At 46.0% G+C, this 22,155-nt stretch overlaps 1 protein-coding gene and 1 long non-coding RNA gene across 21 annotated transcripts in view; one reads left to right on the top strand and one right to left on the bottom strand.

Annotated features, from left to right (window-relative positions):
- LOC126071952 (uncharacterized) overlaps nt 1-13,047 on the bottom strand; it is a 24,798-nt gene extending 11,751 nt beyond the window's left edge. The window contains exon 1 of the long non-coding RNA XR_007516427.1: nt 11,396-13,047. This is a non-coding gene — a long non-coding RNA (uncharacterized LOC126071952). The remainder of the gene's footprint in view (nt 1-11,395) is intronic.
- On the top strand, nt 77-22,140 carry NEPRO (nucleolus and neural progenitor protein). Of its 20 annotated transcripts, none has more exons than XM_049876037.1 (11): nt 77-673; nt 1,073-1,162; nt 1,318-2,138; nt 5,867-6,021; nt 6,675-6,754; nt 7,166-7,297; nt 7,746-7,823; nt 9,169-9,530; nt 9,853-9,914; nt 13,045-13,304; nt 17,595-22,140. In XM_049876037.1, exons 3-11 carry the CDS (start codon nt 2,036-2,038, stop codon nt 18,064-18,066), a joined length of 1,704 nt encoding a protein of 567 aa, XP_049731994.1. In that variant the 5' UTR covers nt 77-673; nt 1,073-1,162; nt 1,318-2,035; the 3' UTR covers nt 18,067-22,140. The 20 variants fall into 20 exon arrangements, with proteins under 20 accessions (XP_049731994.1, XP_049731954.1, XP_049731987.1 ...); XM_049875997.1 differs by having other exon boundaries at nt 983-1,162; XM_049876030.1 differs by having other exon boundaries at nt 77-704.
- The last annotated feature ends 15 nt before the right edge of the window (nt 22,141-22,155 follow it).

The following is a 22,155-nucleotide window of genomic DNA, read 5'->3' as shown; positions in this document are numbered from 1 at the left end:
ACTTCCAGGGCCCCTCCTACCAGCCTCCTCCCAGGGAGGTTTCCTCCCCTTTCGTCCCCCCCCCCCCCACAATCAACACCTTAGGAAGCAGCAGTCAAATCAGGAGACCCAAGGCACTGGGCAAATCGGCTGCAAGAGATCTCTTTAAAGTGTTAAAAAGTACAAGACATCATCCTGAGGACTAAGGTGTGCCTGACCCAAGCCCTGGTGTTTTCAAAGACCTCATAAGCATGCAAAAGCTGGACAATGGATAAGGAAGACCAGAGAAGGACTGACACCACTGAGTTGTGGTGTTGACGAAGAACACTGAATATACAACGGGCTGCTAAAAGAAGGAACAAATCTGTCTAGGAAGAAGTGCAACCAGAATGCTCCTTGGAGACAAGGATGGCGAGACTGAGTCTCACATACTTTGGACACGTTGTCTGGAGGGATCAGTCCCTGGAGAAGGACATCATGTTTGGTAGAGGGTCAGCGAAAAGAGGAGGACCCTCAATGAGATGGATTGACACAGTGCCTGCAACAGCGGACTCAAACATAGTAATAACCATGCGGATGGCGCAGGACCAGGCAGCCTTTCCTTTCGTTGTGCCATAAGGTCGCTGTGAGTCGCTAACAACAACAGCCCCTCCTTCCCGGGAGGTGGCGTCCCCTCCCCCCTCCTTCCCGGGAGGTGGCGTCCCCTCCCCCCTCCTTCCCGGGAGGTGGCGTCCCCTCCGCCCTCCTTCCCGGGAGGTGGCGTCCCCTCTCCCCCCTCCTTCCCCGGAGGTGGCGTCCCCTCTCCCCCCCTTCCCGGGAGGGGGCGTCCCCTCTCCCCTCCTTCTCGGGAGGTGACGTCCCCTCTGCCCTCCTTCCCGGGAGGTGGCGTCCCCTCCCCCCTCCTTCCCGGGAGGTGACGTCCCCTCTCTCCCTCTCGGAAGGATTCGTCCCCTCTCTCCTCCTTCCCCGGAGGTGGCGTCCCCTCTCCCCTCCTTCTCGGGAGGTGACGTCCCCTCTCTCCCTCTCGGAAGGATTCGTCCCCTCTCTCCTCCTTCCCCGGAGGTGGCGTCCCCTCCCCCCTCCTTCCCGGGAGGTGACGTCCCCTCTCTCCCTCTCGGAAGGATTCGTCCCCTCTCTCCTCCTTCCCCGGAGGTGGCGTCCCCTCTCCCCTCCTTCTCGGGAGGTGACGTCCCCTCTCCCCTCCTTCCCGGGAGGTGGCGTCCCCTCCCCCCTCCTTCCCCGGAGGTGGCGTCCCCTCTCCCCCCCTTCCCGGGAGGTGGCGTCCCCTCTCCCCCCCTTCCCGGGAGGTGGCGTCCCCTCTCCCCTCCTTCTCGGGAGGTGACGTCCCCTCTCCCCTCTCCCTTCCTTCCCGGGAGGTGGCGTCCCCTCCCCCCTCCTTCCCGGGAGGTGACGTCCCCTCTCTCCCTCTCGGAAGGATTCGTCCCCTCTCTCCTCCTTCCCCGGAGGTGGCGTCCCCTCTCCCCTCCTTCCCGGGAGGTGGCGTCCCCTCCCCCCTCCTTCCCCGGAGGTGGCGTCCCCTCTCCCCCCCTTCCCGGGAGGTGGCGTCCCCTCTCCCCTCCTTCTCGGGAGGTGACGTCCCCTCTGCCCTCCTTCCCGGGAGGTGGCGTCCCCTCCCCCCTCCTTCCCGGGAGGTGACGTCCCCTCTCTCCCTCTCGGAAGGATTCGTCCCCTCTCTCCTCCTTCCCCGGAGGTGGCGTCCCCTCTCCCCTCCTTCTCGGGAGGTGACGTCCCCTCTCCCCTCTCCCTTCCTTCCCCGGAGGTGGCGTCCCCTCTCCCCTCCCCCCTCCTTCCCGGGAGGTGACGTCCCCTCTCTCCCTCTCGGAAGGTTTCGTCACCTCTCTCCTCCTTCCCCGGAGGTGACGTCCCCTCTGCCCTCCTTCCCCGGAGGTGACGTCCCCTCTCCCCTCTCCCCTCCTTCCCGGGAGGTGACGTCCCCTCTCTCCCTCTCGGAAGGTTTCGTCCCCTCTCCCCTCCTTCCTGGCTTAACTTGGTCTCGCCCACTTCCGCCGTTCGCGGTCCCTCCCCGCCCCTCAAGATGGCGGCGATGCGGCCGGGGCTGGAGCCGTGGAACCGCGTGAAGATCCCCAAAGCGGGAAGCCGCAGCACAGTGACAGTCCGGGAGCCCGGCGCGGCCCTTGGTGAGTGAGGAGTGAGATGCGCCGGCCAGGGAGCGGCGGCAGCAGGACAGACAGACGTTTCCGGCGGCGGCGGCCGTCGGGCGGTGCACGTGGCCGGGGGCGGGACTTCCTGCGCCCGCGGCATGCTGGGACCGGACTGCAGTCTGCGGAGCGGCCCTACGGGCTCGGTCCTCGTCGGTCGGTCCTTCGCTGAGCCGTGCGGCTAGCGCAGGGCCGGGCCGGAGCGGGGAGGGGTCGGGGCCGGAGCGGGGAGGGTTCGGGGCCGGAGCGGGGAGGGGTCGGGGCCGGAGCGGGGAGGGGTCGGGGCCGGAGCGGGGAGGGGTCGCGGCCCGGCCCCGCGCCCCGGAGGCCGCTGGGCGGGGGAAGGGTCACCGGGGGCCGCTGCTCCCCCGCGGGCTCCCGACGGCCGCCCCCGCGCCCCTGGCGGAGCCACCCGTCCCATGGACTTCGGTCGCGGGCTCTGCGGCCCTGCAGTTCCTGGTCTCCAGGGTGGGCTCGTCCCCCCCAGCGGTCGCCGGTCGTGGGGCGGCGTCCCCGTAAACCGACGTGGTCACCGGCGCGTGTTGCTATTGCTGTGAACACCCGGTAGTTAGTAGCTCGGCGCCACAGCCAGATGGTCTGGGTTCGAATCCTGGCTTTTCTGGTTTGCTGGAGCGTGGGGGACTTCCTTGAACTGTGTCTTCGTTTGCCCGTTTTCAAATGGGGATAAAAATAGTGCCTATGTTGTAGGGCTGCTGAGAAGAGGGTTAATATTGCACGGAAAGCATTCGGAACACTCCTGACGTGCTTTACCCCAACCAAACCCAGTGCCCTCGAGTGGATTCCGGCTCATAGCGACCCTATAGGACAGAGCAGAACTGCCCCACAGAGTTTCCAAGGAGTGCCTGGCGGATTGGAACTGCCGGCCTCTCGGTTAGCAGCCGTAGCACTTAACCACTAAGCCACCAGGGTTTCCTGACGTGGTATATAAACACTGAAATAATAACTTGTTATTAATACTTAGTACTTGGAACCGACCTAAACCTCATGTCTTGCCACTTGCTCTCCAATCAACGATACCAGTTTACAGGCTCATCTGCCCTCTTCCTCTCTTCGGAAATTGCTTATCAAGATTTGTAGTGGGCGTGAGAAATTTCAGCCCAACAACTACCTCCAAGGAGCGCTAGTGGTGCAAAGGTTAAGGTCTGGGTGGCTGGCTACTAGTCCAGAGTTCATGGTTGGAACACACCAGCTGCTCTGCAAGAGAAAAGGCCTGGCAATCTGCTTCTTGTTATAAAAGCTCATGAAAAGACCTACACATAGAAACAATCTTTGATGGTTGGGGGGGCGGGGGAGGGAAAATCACTTAAGTAGACAACACATAAGTGGTAACTTTGGTGAAGGGTAAGACTGTACACAATATTAGGGATGTCAGCACAACTTGACCAAGGCAAGGTCAGGGAAGCTTAATAGACACATCCAAACTCCCTGAGGGACAGAGTTATTGGGCTGAGGGCTGTGGGGACCATGGTCTTGGGGAACATCTGGCTCAACCAGCGTAACATAGTTTATAAAGAAAATGTTCTACATCCTACTTGGGTGAGTAGCGCCTGGGGTCTTAAATGCTTGCGAGTGGCCATCCAAGATACTCCACTGGTCTCAACCTGTCTGGAGCCAGGGAGAATGAAGTAAATCAAAGACACAAGGGAAAGGTTAGTCTAAAGGACTAATGGACCTCATGAACCACAGCCTACACAACCCCAAGACCAGAAGAACTAGATGGTGCTTGGCTACCACTATTGACTGCTCTGATTGGGATCACAGCAGAGGGTCCCGGACAGAGTAGGAGAAAAAGGTAGAGCAAAAAATCAAATTCACAAAAAAGACCAGATTTACTGGTCTGACAGAGACTGGAGAAACCCCAAGAGCTTCGTCCCAGACACCCTTTTAACTCAGTACTATAGTCACTCCTGAGGTTCATCCTTCAGCCAAAGATTAAACAGGCCTGTAAAATAAACCCCCTATGTGTCTGTCAGTTTGTCGTACTGTGGAGGAAGACTCATTAACAACCTACGTTATGCTGATGTCACAACCTTGCTTGCTGAAAGTGAAGAGGACTTGATGTTACTTACTGATGAAGACCAAAGACCACAACCTTCAATCCTCACAACTGGACCAGTCAGCAACATCATGATAAATGGAGAAAAGATTGAAGTTGTTAAGGATTTTGTTTTACTTAAATGCACAACACCCATAGAAGCAGCAGTCAAGAAATCAAAAGACATATTGCATTGGGCAAATCTGCTGCAAAGGATCTCTTTAAAGTGTTGAAAAGCAAAGATGTCACCTTGAAGACTAAGGTGTGCCTGACTCAGCCCATGGCATGTTCATTAGCCTCATATGCATGCGAAAGCTGGACGATGAATAAGGAGGGAAGACCTAAGAAGAATTGAAGCCTTGGAATTGTGGTGTTGGCGAAGAATATTGAATATACGACGGACTGCCAAAAGACCAAATCTGTCTTGGAAGAAGTACAGCCAGAATAACAACAACATAAACAATAATACACGTATTTCAACAATGTGTATGAGACTAAATGGGCACATCAGCCCAGAAGCAAGGATGAGAAGGCAAGAGGGGACAGGAAAGCTGGTAAAGGGGAACCCCAGGCTGAGAAGGGGAGAGTGTTGACATGTTGTGGGGTTGACAACCAGTGTCACAAAACAATGTGTGTTAATTGTTTAATGACAAAACTTATTTGCTCTGTAAACTTTCATCTAAAGCTCCCGCGCGCGCGCACACACACACACACATTACAGCCTACAGAACCCTATGGAGCAGTTCCACTTTGCCTCATGGGGTCCATGTGAGCCAGAATCAACTCCATGGTACCTAGCAACAACAGCAAGTACCCCATCCCTAAGGCAGTACGTCTTAGCTTCAGAAGATTGGGAATGTAAGAGCGTTCTCCACGTCATCTGTAGAAACCTGCCATTTTGTGACTTCTGCCTCGGGTGCTACTGCTACCCCTGGAGCTGTAGTGAACACATGAACTTCACTGATGGAATCAGGCATTGAGCAAATAATCGTTTTCAGTCACTATGGTGGTTTCTCTTTTGAATATATTCTTAGGTATCTTAAAGTAGTACCCAGATAGTGTTGATTTTTAAGAGTATGAGCTTATTCTGTCTTGCTTATGTGCATAGCAAAATGGGGAATTTAGAGATGTTTACAACATGAGTCACGTGTTCAAGGTACTTGCTATATGGTTGTACACTTAATGCCTGACTGCAAAGTATTCATATCAAAAAACCCAAAACCAAACCCACTGCCGTCAAGTTGATTTCGACTCACAGCAACCCTATAGGACAGAGCAAACTGCTTCATAGGGTTTCCAAGGAGCGCCTGGCGGATTCGAACTGCCAACCTTTTGGTTAGCAGCCGTAGCTCTTAAGCACTATGCCACAAGGGTTTCCATTCATATCAAAGATCATTCAAATCATGACAAGATAAAGAAATAAGTTCTTGTTTACCAGGTGTTCATGATTTTCTGGACTTTTTATTATCTGTCACCATTTTTTCTCTCACCTACTTAGAATAATTACGTTCTTACGATTAAGACTCATTATATTCATTTGTTCTCATCCTTTAAACAAATAAGAAGGAAAGATGCCTCTTTCTGTGCACTTTTTATACACTATACTTGACGTAGAAACATATACTGAGTCCTACTAAAATCTCCGCTTTAGGCCTCTGCGTGGCAGCTGTCATTAAAGAGTGCAGCCTCATCACACGGTTGCTGAAGAGCCAAGCCCTAGATGCAGAAACAGATGTGTTGTGTGCAGTCGTTTACAGCAATCACAACAGGATGGGCCGCCACAAGCCCCATCTGGCCCTCAAGCAGGTGAGGAGGAGGCCCTGTATTTGATACCAACACTGCCATTTGCTCTCGGGTCATTTTGGGAAATCTCAGTGTTATTTGTGATTTATATGTCTTCAGCTCATAGTTGCATGTGAACTTTTTTTTTTTTCCTGATAGCATGTCACAAAATGATTCTTTGTTAGCAAGAAAATATGTTCCAATCAATTCTTGGCCAGTCTTGTTTCTAGTGTGAAAAAAATTCTTTTCATTACAGGCAGTAAAGAAGTAAGTTATAGTGCCTTTGCTCCTCAGTTCAGAGATACGGTAGTTTGAGCAAAAGACAAAATGTTGGACGTTAAGAAACAGCTGAGTGTAATCAGAACCCTAAAGCCATAAAAAAGGATGAAACTGTGGCTGGTTTATACCGGGTTATATAATCTGATCAGTAGAATAGTAATCGGGTGTGTAACGAGATGTGGTATAAAGTGGCTTCGTGAAATATTTGGAGCTTAAGACAAAATTAGGCCCTCCAGATCAGAGCTTTAGATTTCTTTACTCTTGGAAAAAAAAGGTATTCTAGGCCATTCAGTTTGTTTTCATACTTTGAAAATCTGTGTCTCTTTGGCTCCTGGGTCACATTAGTGGCCCTGTCTGCCTTCTGTACACAGGAACTTGAGCTGTTCTCCCTCTTTCAGGTTGAACAATGTATAAAACGCTTGAAATCCATGAATTTGGAGGGTTCGATTCAAGACCTTTCTGAGTTGTTTTCTTCCAGGTAAGTGATCCAGTTGCCTTGTGAGGTGGTGGCCTGGAAACTTGATGTCTTGGTCGTGATCTCCCTTTGGACTTTCTCTGCCTTGGTTTTGGAATATAACCAATTACATGTCTGCCGGACAACTCCTGTTTTAATAAAGGCCACTTGGTGCTTTTGGTAATAAATACCCTTCCTCTGGCCTGTGGGAGAGACTGGAGGGACATTGAATTCTGGGCTACAGTAAGTTGTAATGAAGTGTCAGTGGGTTGTTCTGAGCACAGCTACCTCATATTGACCCTGTCTGAGTTTAAAGCAAGTCTGCATTTGAGTTGGAATGCACTCGACGGCGCGGGGGGCGGGGGGCGGGGTTGGTTTATATAAATGCTTTATATTTAAAGATGAAAATAATAATACTTTCCAATTTTTGTCAAGTGAAAAGCAGCCTGTAACTACCAGAGAATGTGTGATTCCCAGTGAACCCGTGGTGGAATTGGTGTTGCTGAAGGTTTTGGGAGCCTGCAAGTTGTTACTCCGCCTGCTAGACTGTTGTTGCAAGACATTTCTGTATCCTTGAAGCAATGTCAAGATCTTCTTCCAACAGGGAATTGTTTGGATATATTTATTAATACTTCTTTTTAAAAGCTAGGACTCTGTGGGAGTTATCACCTGTGGGGAATTCTAAAATGTTGCTTCTTGGCCTCCTTTTCCCAGGAATTCCTGACCAGGCCATTGCCAGAGCCTGCCTGTTTCTATCTAGCATGTAGTACCCTACGAGCGTTAATAGCTATAATGCCTAATCTTAGAAACAAAACCTTAGACGTGGAATGTAATAATGGGGCCTCTGGTAGAGCATGTATTACTTTTTAAGTCTCCGTCCCTTAAGTACAACGTGTTTTAAGGCTTTAATACCTTCAAGAAAATTCTTTTACTTCACATCTATTCTTTCATAAACATAACTTAGAAAACTCAAATTATTTTGGTTTTGTTTTCTAACCTTGACTTGATTCTCCAGCTTGACCGTGAAACACCTTGGTTTGCGAGAATTCATCATTTTAAACCTTGTGATGGTTGGGCTGGTGAGCAGGTTGTGGTACGTACATGCCCTGAAATCCTTTGTTCCTTTTCACCTCTCTGCCTCCGTCTAGGCTTGCCATTCGTAGTTTTTATGTGGGATCCTCAAGGGACAGTGGCTCCCTTTCTTCATCTGATCAGAGTTTATTTGGGGTTATGCCAAAGGACTGGGCTTTGAATCTGAAATCAACCCAGCACTAAACAGCTAAACAAACGTATTCCTAAAATTGTGGTTGGTGCTGTCGGGTCAGCTCTGACTCTCAGTGACCCTACAGGACAGAGTAGAACTGCCTGCCCCATAGGGTTTCCAAGGAGCGGCTATGAACTGCTGACCTTTCGATGAGCAGCTGAGGTCTTAACCACTGTGCCATCAGGGCTTCTAGATTTGGGATCTGGAATACTAAAACGTAGTAGCTGTGATCATAAAGCAACTAGACATTTATGGTGTTCTGGGACTGGCTGTGTCACTTGATTCTTTCACCCACGAGGTTTCTAATTTTTAATGGCAATGAGAAATACAATTTTGGACTTTCTCTACGTGCTTTAGCATCTTTTCTTCCACCTGAAACAGCACTGCTTCTTGACATATGCTTACTTGATGTAAAGAACTCTGGTAATACTTGAAGACTAAACAGGCCTTCTCTTGCGTGCCTCAGTATGTACCGTGAAACCAATTTGATGGATAACTGGATTCAGAATCTGCCTTGATTTGTAAGGATATCTGTTTGGGGCCATTTAAAACAATTAGGATGATAAGCCCTGATTTAAATGTAAGAAAACTGGGAAAACAAAAATAAGAGAAAATTTGTTCTCTCTTTGGAGGTTGAAAACCTTGCTTTCATGTCTCACTTAATCTGGGTGTCTCAAGTACTGTCTCCAGTCAGCTTCCTTTTATTCTGCTTGTTTTTAATCAGAGTTAACAATGTGACCTGACCCTATTATTTTAAAATGTCCAACATTTATTATTTTCTTTTCTGTAATGAAAATAGCTTTAATTTTTGCTGATTATAATAATAATGCATGCTTAGTAAAGAAGTTCAAACAGTACAGAATAGTATGAAGAACCTCAAATTTGCTGAAAATCCCTCTCCACTCAGAGATAACACGTAAGGTTTTGACGTGCATCCTCTGAGCCGTCTCTCTGGGTCATACTTTAAAATAGTTTTGAGCAACCTTTTGTACTTGGATTTTTCTGTTTGGGCTGAATGAATCAGGCTGTTTGCAGATTTGTACTATAGCGTTTCTTACCTACAGTGGAGGAGCTTGGAAGACATTTATTTTCAGCTTTGAATCTGTTGTGGTTATTACGCAATTTGTAAATTGTAACTACTGGCTAATTCATGAACTCTTGTCTCTTTCTCTAGGGTTCTCTATAAAGGTGTTTTAAAAAGGCTGATTTCTTTATATGAACCATTGTTTGGATTGCTCCAAGAGGTCTCCAGGATTCAACCAATGCCTTACTTTAAAGATTTCACCTTTCCCTCTGATATTGCCGCATTTCTCGGACAGCCCTATTTTGAGGTCTTTAAGAAAAAAATGTCTACAGCTTTTGCAACTAAAGGGGTAACTAAGTTGCTGAATAGACTGTTTTTAACAAAAGAGCAACCACAGATGTCAAGTGAAGAAGCCTTACTTAGAATTACCAAAAAAGCTAAACAAATGAAGACCAATACAGAGAATAACGTGGATCTTGGCCAGCCAGTAAGGAGTAAGAAAGCCTGCAGAGGTAATTTGCTTTGATCTAGCACATACTCTGATAAAAGCTGTTGAAATTCTAATATAGTTGTGCATTTCATGGAGAGAAGTTCAGCATCTCCCTTAATTTTAACCCACATTGATTATCTTTGGCAAAGTATGATAATACCTGTTTTCTAAGCTTGAGAATTTAAAGTTGTTTGTTTCTGTTGTTGCTTCATAGTTCTTTGCTTGCTTAATTCTCTTTATTTTATAGTTATTTGGCAAGAAATGTTCTCATGCACTTAAGAGTTTGTTGTAGATTAGAAAATAGAACGCCTAAGTTTTTTATCTGGGATCTTTTCCATCTACAGAAGAGTCGTCAGAATTTGATGTGAGGGCTTTCTGCAAACGGCTGCAACACAGAGCTACTCAGGTTTGTCTGCTGATTTTAATACAGCTTCTTAGTTTAGATCCTGGCGGTCACTCACCGGCGGTAGGGATTTGAGCTGCTCTTTTTATCCCGAGCTCTAAGCTCAGTGCCTTCTTGGTCCTCAGTGCATGCTTCCGAGTGAACAGATGCACTTCTGGGGGATTTTAATGGCTCCAGTTAATCCAGTTACTGGAATGCCCTCAGAAACGTTGTAGTCAGAGTGTCGCTAGGATTCTAAGGTGACCCCAGGGATCCGTCACAAGCGTGGGTCGCACTGCGGTCGCAGAGTATGGGCTTTGCAGTCAGGCAGCAGTGGGGGTGGGCCCTGGCTTCGGCACGTACTAGCTGTGTGACCTGATGTACTTTCGTGTGTGTGTGTTTTAGGTGAAAGTTTACAGCTCAAGTTAATTTCTCATACAAAAATTTATAGACATATTGTTATGCGTCACTAGTTGCAATCCCTCTAATGTGAGAGCACACTCCCCCATTCTACCCTGGGTTTCTTGTGTTCATTCAAGCAGCTCCTGTCCCTTTCTGCCTTCCCATCCTGCCTCAGACAGGAGCCACCCATTTAGTCTCCTGTATCTGCTTGAACTAAGAATCAGACTCCTCACAAGTATTATTTTATGTGTTATAGTCAAGAATGGTTTTAGTTCTGGGCTAACAGAGCATCCAGGGGCCATGTCTTCTGGGGTTCCTCCAGTCTCAGACCATTACGTCTGGTCTTTTTATGTGAATTTGAGTTCTGCATCCTACTTTTCTCCTGCTCTGTCAGGCACTCTCTGTTGTGTTCCCTGTCAGGGTGGTCATTGGTGGTAGCTGGGTGCCATCTAGTTCTTCTGGTCTCAGGCTGATGGAGTCTCTGGTTTATGTGGCCCTTTTGTCTCTTGGGCTAATATTTTCCTTGTGTCTTTGGTGTTCATAATTCTCCTTTGCTCCAGGTGGGTCAGGACCAGTTGATGCACCTTAGATGGTCACTTGCTAGCTTTTAAGACCCCAGACACCACTCACCAAAGTGGGATGCAGAACATTTTCTTAATAAACTTTGCGATTGGCCTAGATGTCCCCTGAAGCCATGGTTCCCAGACCCCAGCCTCATCTACTCTGCTCTTCCAAGTGTTTGGTTGTGTTCAGGTAACTTCTTAGCTTTTGGTTTAGTCCAGCTGTGCTGACTTCCCCGGTATTGGGTGTTGTCCTGCCATTCACCTGAAATGATTCATGTCTACAATCTAGTTAGTGAATACCCCTCTCTCTCCCTCCCCACCCTCGTAATCATCAAAGAATGTTTTCTTCTGCATTTAAACATTTTCTTGAGTTCTTATAATAGTGGTCTCATGTATTTGTCCTTTTGCAACTGTTACGTAAGTTTCTAGGGTTCTCCATAGCTCTATTTCCTAGTAATGGTATATACTTTATAGGGTTGTGCCAGTTTTAAATGCATGTAAAGTGTTCAACACAGAGTCTGGAGTACGGTAAGCACTTACTTGGTATTAGATATCACCGTTGTCATCACCCTTATTGTCACGAGACTTCTATTCCTTTCTTCCTGTTGGGCTTCAAGCTTTGACATGATTTCTCTCGTTAGCGTCTGTAATTTCTGTTTGTCCAGGACCTAGCAACAGGTAAGTGTATCAGTACCACCCTCTTTGACCTGACAACTACTTGGCTTGTGTAACCCTCTGTTGTCTCAAAATCTTTTTCTTCTGGTTTCCTTCATGGGTTATTTCTTCCATTCTATATAAGAATTCTTAATCATTTTTAATAAGTCAGAGTACTTTCTGGAGCCTTTATAAGGACTCATTCTAGCATATTCTGTTCAATTATGAGTTCCAGATGGAGGAATAATAATAACAGCTGATGCTATTTACTCTATGCCAGGCATTGTTCTGAACGCTTTCTGTGTGTTGATGTGTATAATTCTCGCAAAACTCCTGTGAGGCAGGCACTGTTATCATTGTTTCCATATTTCAGATGAGTAAAGTGAGGCATAGAAAGATCAAGAAACTTGCCCAGGCCACATAGCAAATAAGCAACAGAGCTGGGATCTGAATGTAGGCAGTCTGGTTTCATAGTCTCTGTTCTGTACACCAGTCCCTAGAATAGTTTTCTTAACTCTTTGTCTCAGGGAGAACTATGGTCCGTCATGACCCTTGAAACTTCTGTAGCCCATCTGTCTGCTCCTGGGTGAGCTGGTTTTGAAACTGGTGGGTCAGGTCCCTCTATTCATGACCAGTCGTGACCACGTTTTTAGTAATTAGCATTAATGTGCTCACCTTCTTTCAGGCCAAACTTCTCTTCCCCATCACCAAATATTAACTTGATAGGCCTCCACTTTTATATCTAGTTTTTTTAAGGTGAGAAATTTGGAAGAAGGTAGGCTATGAATGAGGGATGGAAACACACATAGAACGTGGCATATTTTCATAAAGAAATAGTAGAAGTTGGTAAAATCCAAACTTGATGATGTAGAAAGATAGGGTTAAAGAAACAAAGAAGATGGGTAAAGTGGAAATGTTGCCTGGTTAAGCATATGTAACATGCATTGGACAGTCCTTCCCTGAGGGCCTTCTCTGCTAGGTGCCCTGTAAGGCCTTACACCTTCCTGTCCTGAAGCATTTTGAATAACATTTGTGACCCATCACTGAGGAGGGTTGCTTAGGATGTAGAAGTGAAAACAAGCTGTGGTCGTCTGGTGGTATAGAGAAGGGCCCCGTTGATGATCTGCCCATCCCCGACAAGTGTTGGCCAATATTTAATCATGTGGAGCTTTATTCTGGTACATATGTTAAATTGAAATGAGCATTAGAATGTTAAGTCCCCTGTGTAAAACTGAATTCATCTACAGATGGGACCTGTCATAGTACAGAGGGAAGAAAAAAAAAAAAAAAAACCAAAACCACAAAACTTGTGTTAGGAGCCGTGGAATAAAAATTTAAAAACTAAGTCTTTTAAGACAAAAAGAAAGCTTAGTGAGCAAAAAAAAAAAAAAGTTTTCTGTCTTTTTTAAAAGACTGATTATTTTCAAATTTTGATCGTCTTTTCTCGTTGGTTAGTTTGACAGCTTTTCCTGGTTGTCATATATTTACAGGTCAGTAACATTCAGTATTGTTTGTCTCATCTTTCCACATTTCAGGAGACCAACTTTGAGTTTAAATGTTCTCAGTCCAAAATAAAGGCAACTAAACGTTCTTCTCAGAAAGTAACAGGAACTTCCTGTGTCAAAAGCTTTGTGCAAAGATTCCGAGAGGCTGAGACTTTTAGACAGCTTTCTGAAGAAATCCAAATGGTGATTGTATGGTGCAGGAGCAAAAAACTCAAAGCTCAGGCCACCTTTCTGGGTAACAAACTGCTGAAAAGTAACCGGCTTAAACATGTGGAAGCCCAAGGTTATAGGTAGGTATATCACAAAAAATTATATTTCTTTACTTTTTCTGCTGTCGTTTAAGGCAAAAATGTATACATCCTGCTCACCTTTCTTTAAAACAGGATGTCTGTCCAGAGCCCTAGGGGGCTAAGAGTGGGATCTACTCTAACTGCAAGGTTGTTTTTGCTTTGGTGATGTGGACAAGGCTATGTCATACATCACAGGGAGGAAGAAAAAAAACTCAGGTTATTAGCTTTATTCATTTATATTCTTCATCGTTCTGTCTGTTTATTCAGAAAACGTTAGAGTGTCTGTTTTGCTAAACCTGGGAAGACCCTGCGGGGATAACCGAGGCCGACCGAGTCCTCCCAGGGCTCTTGCTCTGGTGGGAGAGACGGCATCTGCTGACAGCTTCAGTGCGGCGGGGTGAAGGCTAAGCAGTGGGGTGAGGGCTGGAGAGTGGGGTGAAGGCTGGAGAGTGGGGTGAGGGCTGGAGAGAGTAGGGTGAGGGCTTGGCAGCAGGGTGAGGGCTGGAGAGCAGTGGGGTGAGGGCTGGAGAGCAGGGTGAAGGCTGGAGAGCAGTGGGTTGAGGGCTGGAGAGAGAAGCAGAGGTACTGCCTGCTGGGAGCACACACCAGACTGCCGGGGCCAAGGTCAGCATTAACGTTCACAGGCCCAGGACTCCGTGTATTGATTTAGTCTTTTCCTGTGATTCTCAGATTCACAGAACTGCTTAAGGATGGTTATCTTTGATTGGGAGCCAAATGGCCTGAAGCATTATGTGAAGATAGACATTTCCGAGGTTTATATTTTTTACTGAAAAAATAATAACCATGGGAACAATGTCACACACAAAAAGGTATACAGGTCCTTATTCCCCCTTCACAGAGGCAATCGCTCCGGCCAGTTTTTATGGATGCTTCCAGAAAAACTCCGTGCAGCCACTGTAATTTCTGTAGGTGTAGATGGTAGCTCTTCAGGGCTTTACCGTGGATAAACCACTTTAACTGCCGAAAATCTGTTCAACTTTCTTTTAAAAATTATCGGAAAGATACTCCCTTTTTAGGAAACTGTAAATATATAGTGAGGGTTTTGTACCATGTTTTGATTAAAAGCCAGGGCAGAAGTTGTTCAATGTTCCTAAGGGTTGAATTGCTCAGAGAGGTTTGACACTGGGAACCCCAACAGGCCTGCAGGCATCAGAAAGGGATCCCTTCTAGGGCAGAAACTCAGCCCATGCATCCTGCTCACCCCTGGACTTAAAGTCAGGGTTGGGTGAGGCAGAGGATACGATTAAATACTAACAACAAGGGTAACAAACTGGTGTTTATTAGATTAAATCATTTTTCTGCACACCTTACAGACACCATGCTCTTTCATACGGCTCTATTTTGCTGTTTCAGTAATACATTTTATCTGTAATACATCTGACAGCTGGCTTGATATTCACAGTAACTCTGAGGTGGGCGGTATGACTCCCATTTTGTAGACGAGGACTCGGTTCAAGGTGCGAGAACTGGTGATCTAGAACTCAGTTCGGGTCCTTTGATTCCTTTTTTTCATTTTGCCCATTTCTACTCCAGGTATTTCAAAGTCAGTGTTTGTAGTAAGACAAGAAAATGGTTTAGAAACAAAGAGATCATGAATTAGTACGTTATGATGGTCTTCCTCAAAGTTTTACACTCGTTGGAAAAAATAACAGGGGTGGGCGGTGGGCTGAGAGTCCTGGCCATGCTGACCTCTGCAGCTCTGGTCATCCCCCATAGTGAGGTGGCAGCCCCAGTGCTCACATGCCTTGTGGCAGTGCAGCCTAACCGGAGGCAAAACACCTAAAATCATCAGCTGTCTGAGCTCTGGATTTCCAAACTGGCAGTCACAATGCGGGCAGCTCAAGGCTGCAGTCTGTGCAAGCCCTGTGTTCTAATTCTTCACTTTTATTCCTTTTTCTGTATCAACTTCCTGCCCCAACAGGAGTTGCTCATCCAGATAGGGACTGACCTGAACTGGCAGATTTTGCCCGTTGGGATATGTCTTTCTCCAGCTCCTTTCCTGTCACATTTTGAGCAGGTTCGCAGGCAGCAGGGAAGAGCTCCGATACTAAAGCCTGGAGGTATCTTCACTGCTAAGCTACCTTGCTGGGCAGTTGCATGAGTTGCGTTACTTCAGGAGCATCATGGAAATGTATCTGCCTACAACCTGAATTGGAAGTTGGGATCTGAAAACACAGATTTCGGTTGAAACCCCTATTTCCTTATTTTTCATTGTGATTCTGGGATTGCAAACAGCCGTGTTGTCGTTAGGAGCTATCAGGTTGGTTCCCACTCATAGCGACCCTATGTACAACAGAATGAAACACTGCCTGGTCCTGTGCCAGCCTCACAATCGTTGCTGTATTCGAGCCCATTGTTGCAGCCACTGTGTCACTCCATCACTTTGAGGGTAGCAAAAACGGCTTGGGGGTGGTGTTTGATCTCCCACCCCACAAGAGGGAAGGAGAATTAAGATCAACAGCCCAAGTCTGATTCCTGTGCAGACAGGGGTTAGACACGCCTCCTCTCTCTGCCATCTTTACCAATTCTGACACCAACTGTCCTTTCCATGGCAATCTTTACTTTCCTGCTGGGTTCAGTGATTCATTGTGGTGGCCACACAGAACTCATAGACCATACTCAAGGTTATGGGACTTATTAAGGAAGTAACAGGTTACAATTCAGGATCAGAAACACTCAAGGGTATAGTTCTTCCATCAGGACAGCCTCTTCCCAGCACTGTTCGCAGGCGTACCTTCTCCCTGGCCCTAGGCCTCTGCCTAAAGGCACTCAGCTTTCTAGCTCCATGGGCTGGGAAGCCCACCACGCTGTCTCCTGCTGCCAGGTCTCTCCTGCTACTGCTTCTCACCATCTTCAGGGTTACAGCTCGCTTGCTGTCTCTTGGTCCCCAGAGCCTTCAACTGCAGGGACCCCGGGGTCCAAAGGATGTGCTGCCTCCTGACTGTTCTTCCTTGGGGGTAGTAGGCTCTCCTCTCTACTCTGAAATTGGCTTTCTTTTAAGGCAAAATTGCCCAATCCCCTTGGTGGGCCACAATTATCTTATTTGCACCCAAACCAAACCAAACCCAGTGCCGCTGAGTCGATTCCAACTCATAGCAACCCTATAGCGACCCTATCTATGAGTCTTACTTGCACAGTCCTGCCTAATCACTTGGGTGGGAGTTACAAGACCATGGCTAAAAAGGCCACACCAAAGTGATCCATTACATCACAAGTGTCGTCCTCTTTTTTGCTGACAGTCTGCTTTACCAAGCATGATGTCCTTCTCCAGGGATTGGTCCCTCCTGTTAACATGTCCAAAGTACATGAGATGAAGTCTCGCTACCCTTGCTTCTAAGGAGCATTCCAGCTGTACATCTTCCAAGACATACTTGTTCGTTCTTCTGGCGTCCATGGTATAGTCAGTATTCTTCTCCAGCACCTTAATTCAAAGGCATCCATTTTTCCTTGGTCTTCCTCATTCATTGTCTTTCTCATGCATATGAGGTAACCGAAAACGCCATGGCTTGGGTCAGGAGTACCTTAGTCCTCACGGTGACATCTTTGCTTTTTAATACTTTAAAGAGGTCTTTTGCAGCGGATTTGCCCAATTCAGTATGTCATTTGATTTCTTGACACCTGCTTCCGTGGGGGTTGATCGTGGATCCAAGTAAAATGAAATCCTTGGCAACTTCCATCTTTTCTCCGTTTATCATGATGTTGCTCATTGGTCCAGTTGTGAGGATTTTTGTTTTCTTTATGTTGAGGTGCAATCCATACTGAAGGCTGTGGTCTTTGATCTTCATTAGTAAGTGCTTCAAGTCCTCTTCACTTGCAGCAAGCAAGATTGTGTCATCTGCATAACGCAGGTTGTTAATGAGTCTTCCTCCAACCCTGATGTCACATTCTTCATACAGTCTAGCTTACCAAATTATTTGCTCAGCATACAGACTGAATAAGTATGGTGAAAGGATAAAACCCCAACACACACTTTTCCTGATTTTAAACCATGCAGTGTCCCCTTTGTTCAAACTGCGTCTTGGTCTATGTACAGGTTCTGCGTAAGCACAATGAAGTGTTCTGGACTTCCCGTTCTTCACAGCGTTATCCGTGATTTGTTACGATCCACACAGCCGAATGCTGTACATAGGCATGGGACTTGCAAACAAGTTGTGGACTTTCTTTTGTATTTAGTTGGCAGTTGCAGTTGCTAAAGCTAGAAAAGTGATTGAGAATGTTTTTCTACATCTTAACAAGCTCACGTTTTTCCTTTGTCTCTGTCCTTTAAAGCTTGCCAAAGAAATTAGAGTGCATAAAAACATCTGTTTGCAACTGCATTCTTGGTGGCTCAGGTAACAGAACTTCAAAGCCTCACTTGAGACAAAGAAGGTCACAGAACACATTTCTACCGAGACAAAGGAAACCACAGAGAATGCTGCCGTCAACCCTTTCAAAGGAAATTCACCAGCTCCCTCAAGGGAGGATGCAGAAGGGTGCTGCAGATACCAGCGCTGAGGGAGAACTCTCTCACCTCACAGTTGCTGGAGCTCGTCTCCACCCTCGCAGTAAGCAGCACTTAAGTAGCAGCGCTTCCAACCCTGTCCTGAGAACCAAGGAGGAACAAAACCATGACAATCTCACAGGAGGCAATGAAGATGAACCTGGTTCAGGGACAGTGACTCAAACAAACGAACAGAATCCACCAGGAACTCTTAAGGAGAGAGATGACATTGATGACATTTTTGCTTTAATGGGAGTTTAGACGTTCATCGCTTTTAAGTGATCAACAAGCTGGTCCAGGGCTCTGCTGTTCTAAGTGGAGCTGCTGCTACCTGGAAGTACCGCCTGGGCTGCAAGAATCGCTGCTTTAGTGCCACACTGCACAGGAGTTTTCCGTTCAGTGAACGCATACAGTATCTTTGTGTCATTTAACAAACATTTATTTGGCTCCAGCGAGGAGCCAGGGGTTAAGATGAAAAATCTGCCTCAGCCTGCCCTTGAGAATTGGATATAATTCCTTGACTGAGGCTGGTATGTGCCTGAAAAACTAGACAATTTTATGATTAATCAGGGAATTAACAGTTGTAATAATTAGGTTTGCAAAACCTGACTGTGTTCCTTGATGGACGTGGGGTTGGGGTAGAACTGGGGAGCATTTAGAAAGCCCCTGAAAGGTCAGTTGCCTTACTGGCTCTGTCACGGGTAGGTCCCTCTCAGCATACTGTTTCTTACTTCTGATGGTTGTGTTGTCTTGCTCGTATAGGTTAGAATTGATAGTCAAAGGGATTGTTTTGCCACTAATTGGTCACAACCATTACTTCATTTGTTCATGTTATCTCATGGGTCCACATTATAATGCTTCTGAAGTCCTCCAAAAGGTTTTTACTGTTTTATTTGGGTGCTTATAGGCTGTACATGAAATATAACAGGATAACAACGTAGGAGTAGGCCAGTGTTGTGGATTGAATTGTGTCCACTGAAAATGTGTTGTAAATCCCAACGCTCACACCTGTGCTTAGAAGCCCATTTGAGAATGGGTGTTGTTACATGCTTGAGAATGTGACAGCATCGGTGCAGGGTGTGTCTTGCATCTCTTTTGAGATACAAAAGCACAGAGCTGGGTAAGATGGACGCCACGCCACATGAAGATCACCAAGGAGCCAAGGAACAGAGGCTGAAGAGAAAAGGACCTTCCCCCAGAACTGCCAGAGAAAGCCTTCCCCTAGAATTGGCGCCCTGAATTCGGACTGCTAGCCTCCTAAACTGTGAAAAAATAAATTTTTGTTTGTTAAAGCCATCCACCTATGTTGTGATAGCAGCACTAGATAACTAAGAAAGTAAAATGAAAAAGCCAACAGACACAAAATAGACCCAAGAATGAGCCAAATATATAAATTTACAATCATTTGTAATGATGTGAAATTTGAGGTTTCTTTCAAATGTTGCAGCTTACTAGAATTAGGTTAATAACCTTCGATTTGGTAAGTAGTTGTTATACCCTCAGGTTTTATAAATTGTTATAGATTTACAGAAAAAAAAAAAAAGTGCCATAGTATATACTACAGCCGTCTTTTCCTGGCCCTCCTGTCATTTTCTGTATTTCCTTTCTGTTCTTTTGGGTGGCCTGGTCCTTTCCCCGTCTGGCTGCTGTACATTTTCCCACTTGCCTGTACCAGTTTCTCAAAACTTTAGGCTGTCTTAAGAATCACCTGGAGTGTTGTTGAAAAATGCAGAATCCCTGCCCCACCATGAGATTGATAAAGATGGGTTGGGGTGGGGCCCCAAGTCTGCATTTTTAACAAGGAGCCCAAGAGATTTTGATGCCTGTGGCCCACGGTCCAGTTAGATAAACACTGGTCTGTGTACTTTCTTGAAACCTTGTCCAACATCCTATTTAATTCAGTGTTTTAACCTCTAGCTATTTTTCACTGTTTATATTCTTCCTGGCTTCCTATCAAGTGGTAGTAATTAATTTGTACCTTAAAGTGTGAAGAAAACCAAGATGTTGCTCATGGTTAAGTCTAGAAACTGCCATTGGAAAATGAAGGTGACTTAGTTAAGAGAACTGGTTGTTGACTCTAGGACCTGGTTTATTTCCTGGGAGTTGTTTATTCTCATGTACCCACTCCCCTTAAGTACCCCATTTTTTAAGACTCTGTCCCAATTTTTGATTCAGAAGATATGGTTAAAAATATGTTCCCTAGGAGCTAGATTGGAGATGATGGTGTAGTGGCTAAGTGCTCCGGCTGCCAACCAAAAGGTCAGCAGTTCAAATCCGCCAGGCACTCCTTGGAAACTCGACGGGGCAGTTCTGCTCTGTCCTACAGGGTCGCTAGGAGTTGGAATCGACTTGACGGCAATGGGTTTTTCGTGTTAGGAGCTAGATTTAGGGTCCAGTCTTGCTTTTGCTTCTATTTGCATGACTCCACTGAGCTCGTCAGTTTCCCTGGGCTTGGGTTTCCTCACCTGAAGTGGCATTGTTCCAGAATCAGCTTTTATAGCTGAATGGGACTTGGGAGATAATGTGTACCCTTATTTGAAATATCCAAGTGGTTCAGTGAGTTGTCTGAGGAGGGGGAACTATAAAACCTGGACTGGACTATCAGCATTTTTTTTCCCTACTTCATTAATGCTCCTTTGGAGTAAGTTTCATCATCTTCCATTTTCTATCTCCCACTCCTTACAATTCTGGCAAAAATAGTAAAAACTTCATATATGTCCACAAAATAATTTACATATTTATAAGGAATGTGGTATTCTATATAATTTTCCCAAATAACTGAAATTTGTTGTAAAACTTAAAAATTGAAAATACACCAATATACTTATCCAGAAAATGAGATTAGAAATAACTGGTCAGGGTCACATCATAATCAACACCATCATAACGAGTAACAATGCAATTGTACTCTTTCTGGTGGCATTCGAGCACTCAATTTCTAAGAGCGATGTATGGAACCTCCCATGTGTCACTTGTCCCCTTGGCCTTACTTAAGCCACTGCTGTGGCAACCAGAGTAGTACGGGAACACACCTTGCCTCTGACCCTAGGCTTCTGACTTAACTGCTGGAACTTCCTGGCACTTAAGCGTGTACAACCTGGAAGAACTGTAAGGCCACCTCCCCTCCCCCTGCCCTGACAATTCAGATGGGCACTTCACAAGGCTCCTCAGAAGGTCCCTCAAAATCAAGCACTAGTGGCCTGTCGTGGGGGCCAACTCAATGCATTCTTGATTGGTTTTCCTTCCATTTCACTCCGACACTGGAGTCACTTCTCAAATAAACTACCTGTACGCAAGCTTTGGTCTCAGGTTCTGCTTTTAGGGCAGCCAAGGCTAAGATAAGCAGTGACGTAGCACTGGCAGGCATTAAGATGCTTCTGAGATAATCGACATAATTCACTTATCACCATACATTTTACTTCAGGCATGTCTAAAGTCTTCTGCTCAAAACACTGCTGGTTAGAATAAAATAAACCAGGTCTATCAACTTTTAAACAACTGAAAATATATTCAGAATTGAGTTCTTTCAAAAAAGTCATAGGGGGGTTTTACAGCAATTTTTTTAATCTAGTTTTTTTTTTTTTTATATAGCTAGAGGGCAGTTCTACTGTGTCCTACAGGGTCCCTGTGTGTTGGCATTGACTTATGGCAACAGGTTTTCTATAGCTATTACCTTTAACATTCAGCCTCACTTTGAAAAGTTAAACCACTTCTGTGATAAGTCCATTAACTTCAGCTCAAGGTACGGCTTTCTCTTTCTATTCTGAATCTTTAACAAACCAGTTCTAAATTGTCACACTACTTTCTTTTGCCTTTCGCAAATCACAGTTTTGCCACTTAAAGCTGTTTTTGTCTTGCCTTTCACTGGAGAACATGCTACTTCCTGCATGACAGGATTTTTTTTTTTGGTGACAAATTTACCTGTGGTTGCTGCTGTATCCCTCGGTTGTCTTTGCTTTACAAATGTGCAGATGTCCTCTTCATATGTATTGTTGCTGTACTTAGGTGCTGTGGAGAGTCAGTTCCGACCAATAGTGACCCCTACGTAGGACAGAAGGAAACACCGCCGGGTCCTGTGCCATCCTCACGATCACTGCTATGTTTGAGCCCACTGTTGTAGCCACTGTGTCTGTCTATCTCTTTGAGGATCTTCCTCTTTTTTGCTGTCTACTTTATCAAGCATGATGTCCTTCTCCAGGGACTGGTCCCTCCTAACAACATGTCCAAAGTATATGAGATGAAATCTCGCCATTGTCACGTCTAAGAAACATTCTGGCTGTACTTCTTCCAAGACAGATTTGTTCGTTCTTCTGGCAGTCCATAACTACAAAAAAAAAAAAAAAAACAAAA

This window comes from Elephas maximus, chromosome 1, assembly GCF_024166365.1.
Source record: "Elephas maximus indicus isolate mEleMax1 chromosome 1, mEleMax1 primary haplotype, whole genome shotgun sequence".
Taxonomy (NCBI): domain Eukaryota; kingdom Metazoa; phylum Chordata; class Mammalia; order Proboscidea; family Elephantidae; genus Elephas; species Elephas maximus.
The sequence above is the reverse complement of the archived record's forward strand: the minus strand, read 5'-3'. Positions and strand labels throughout refer to the sequence as shown.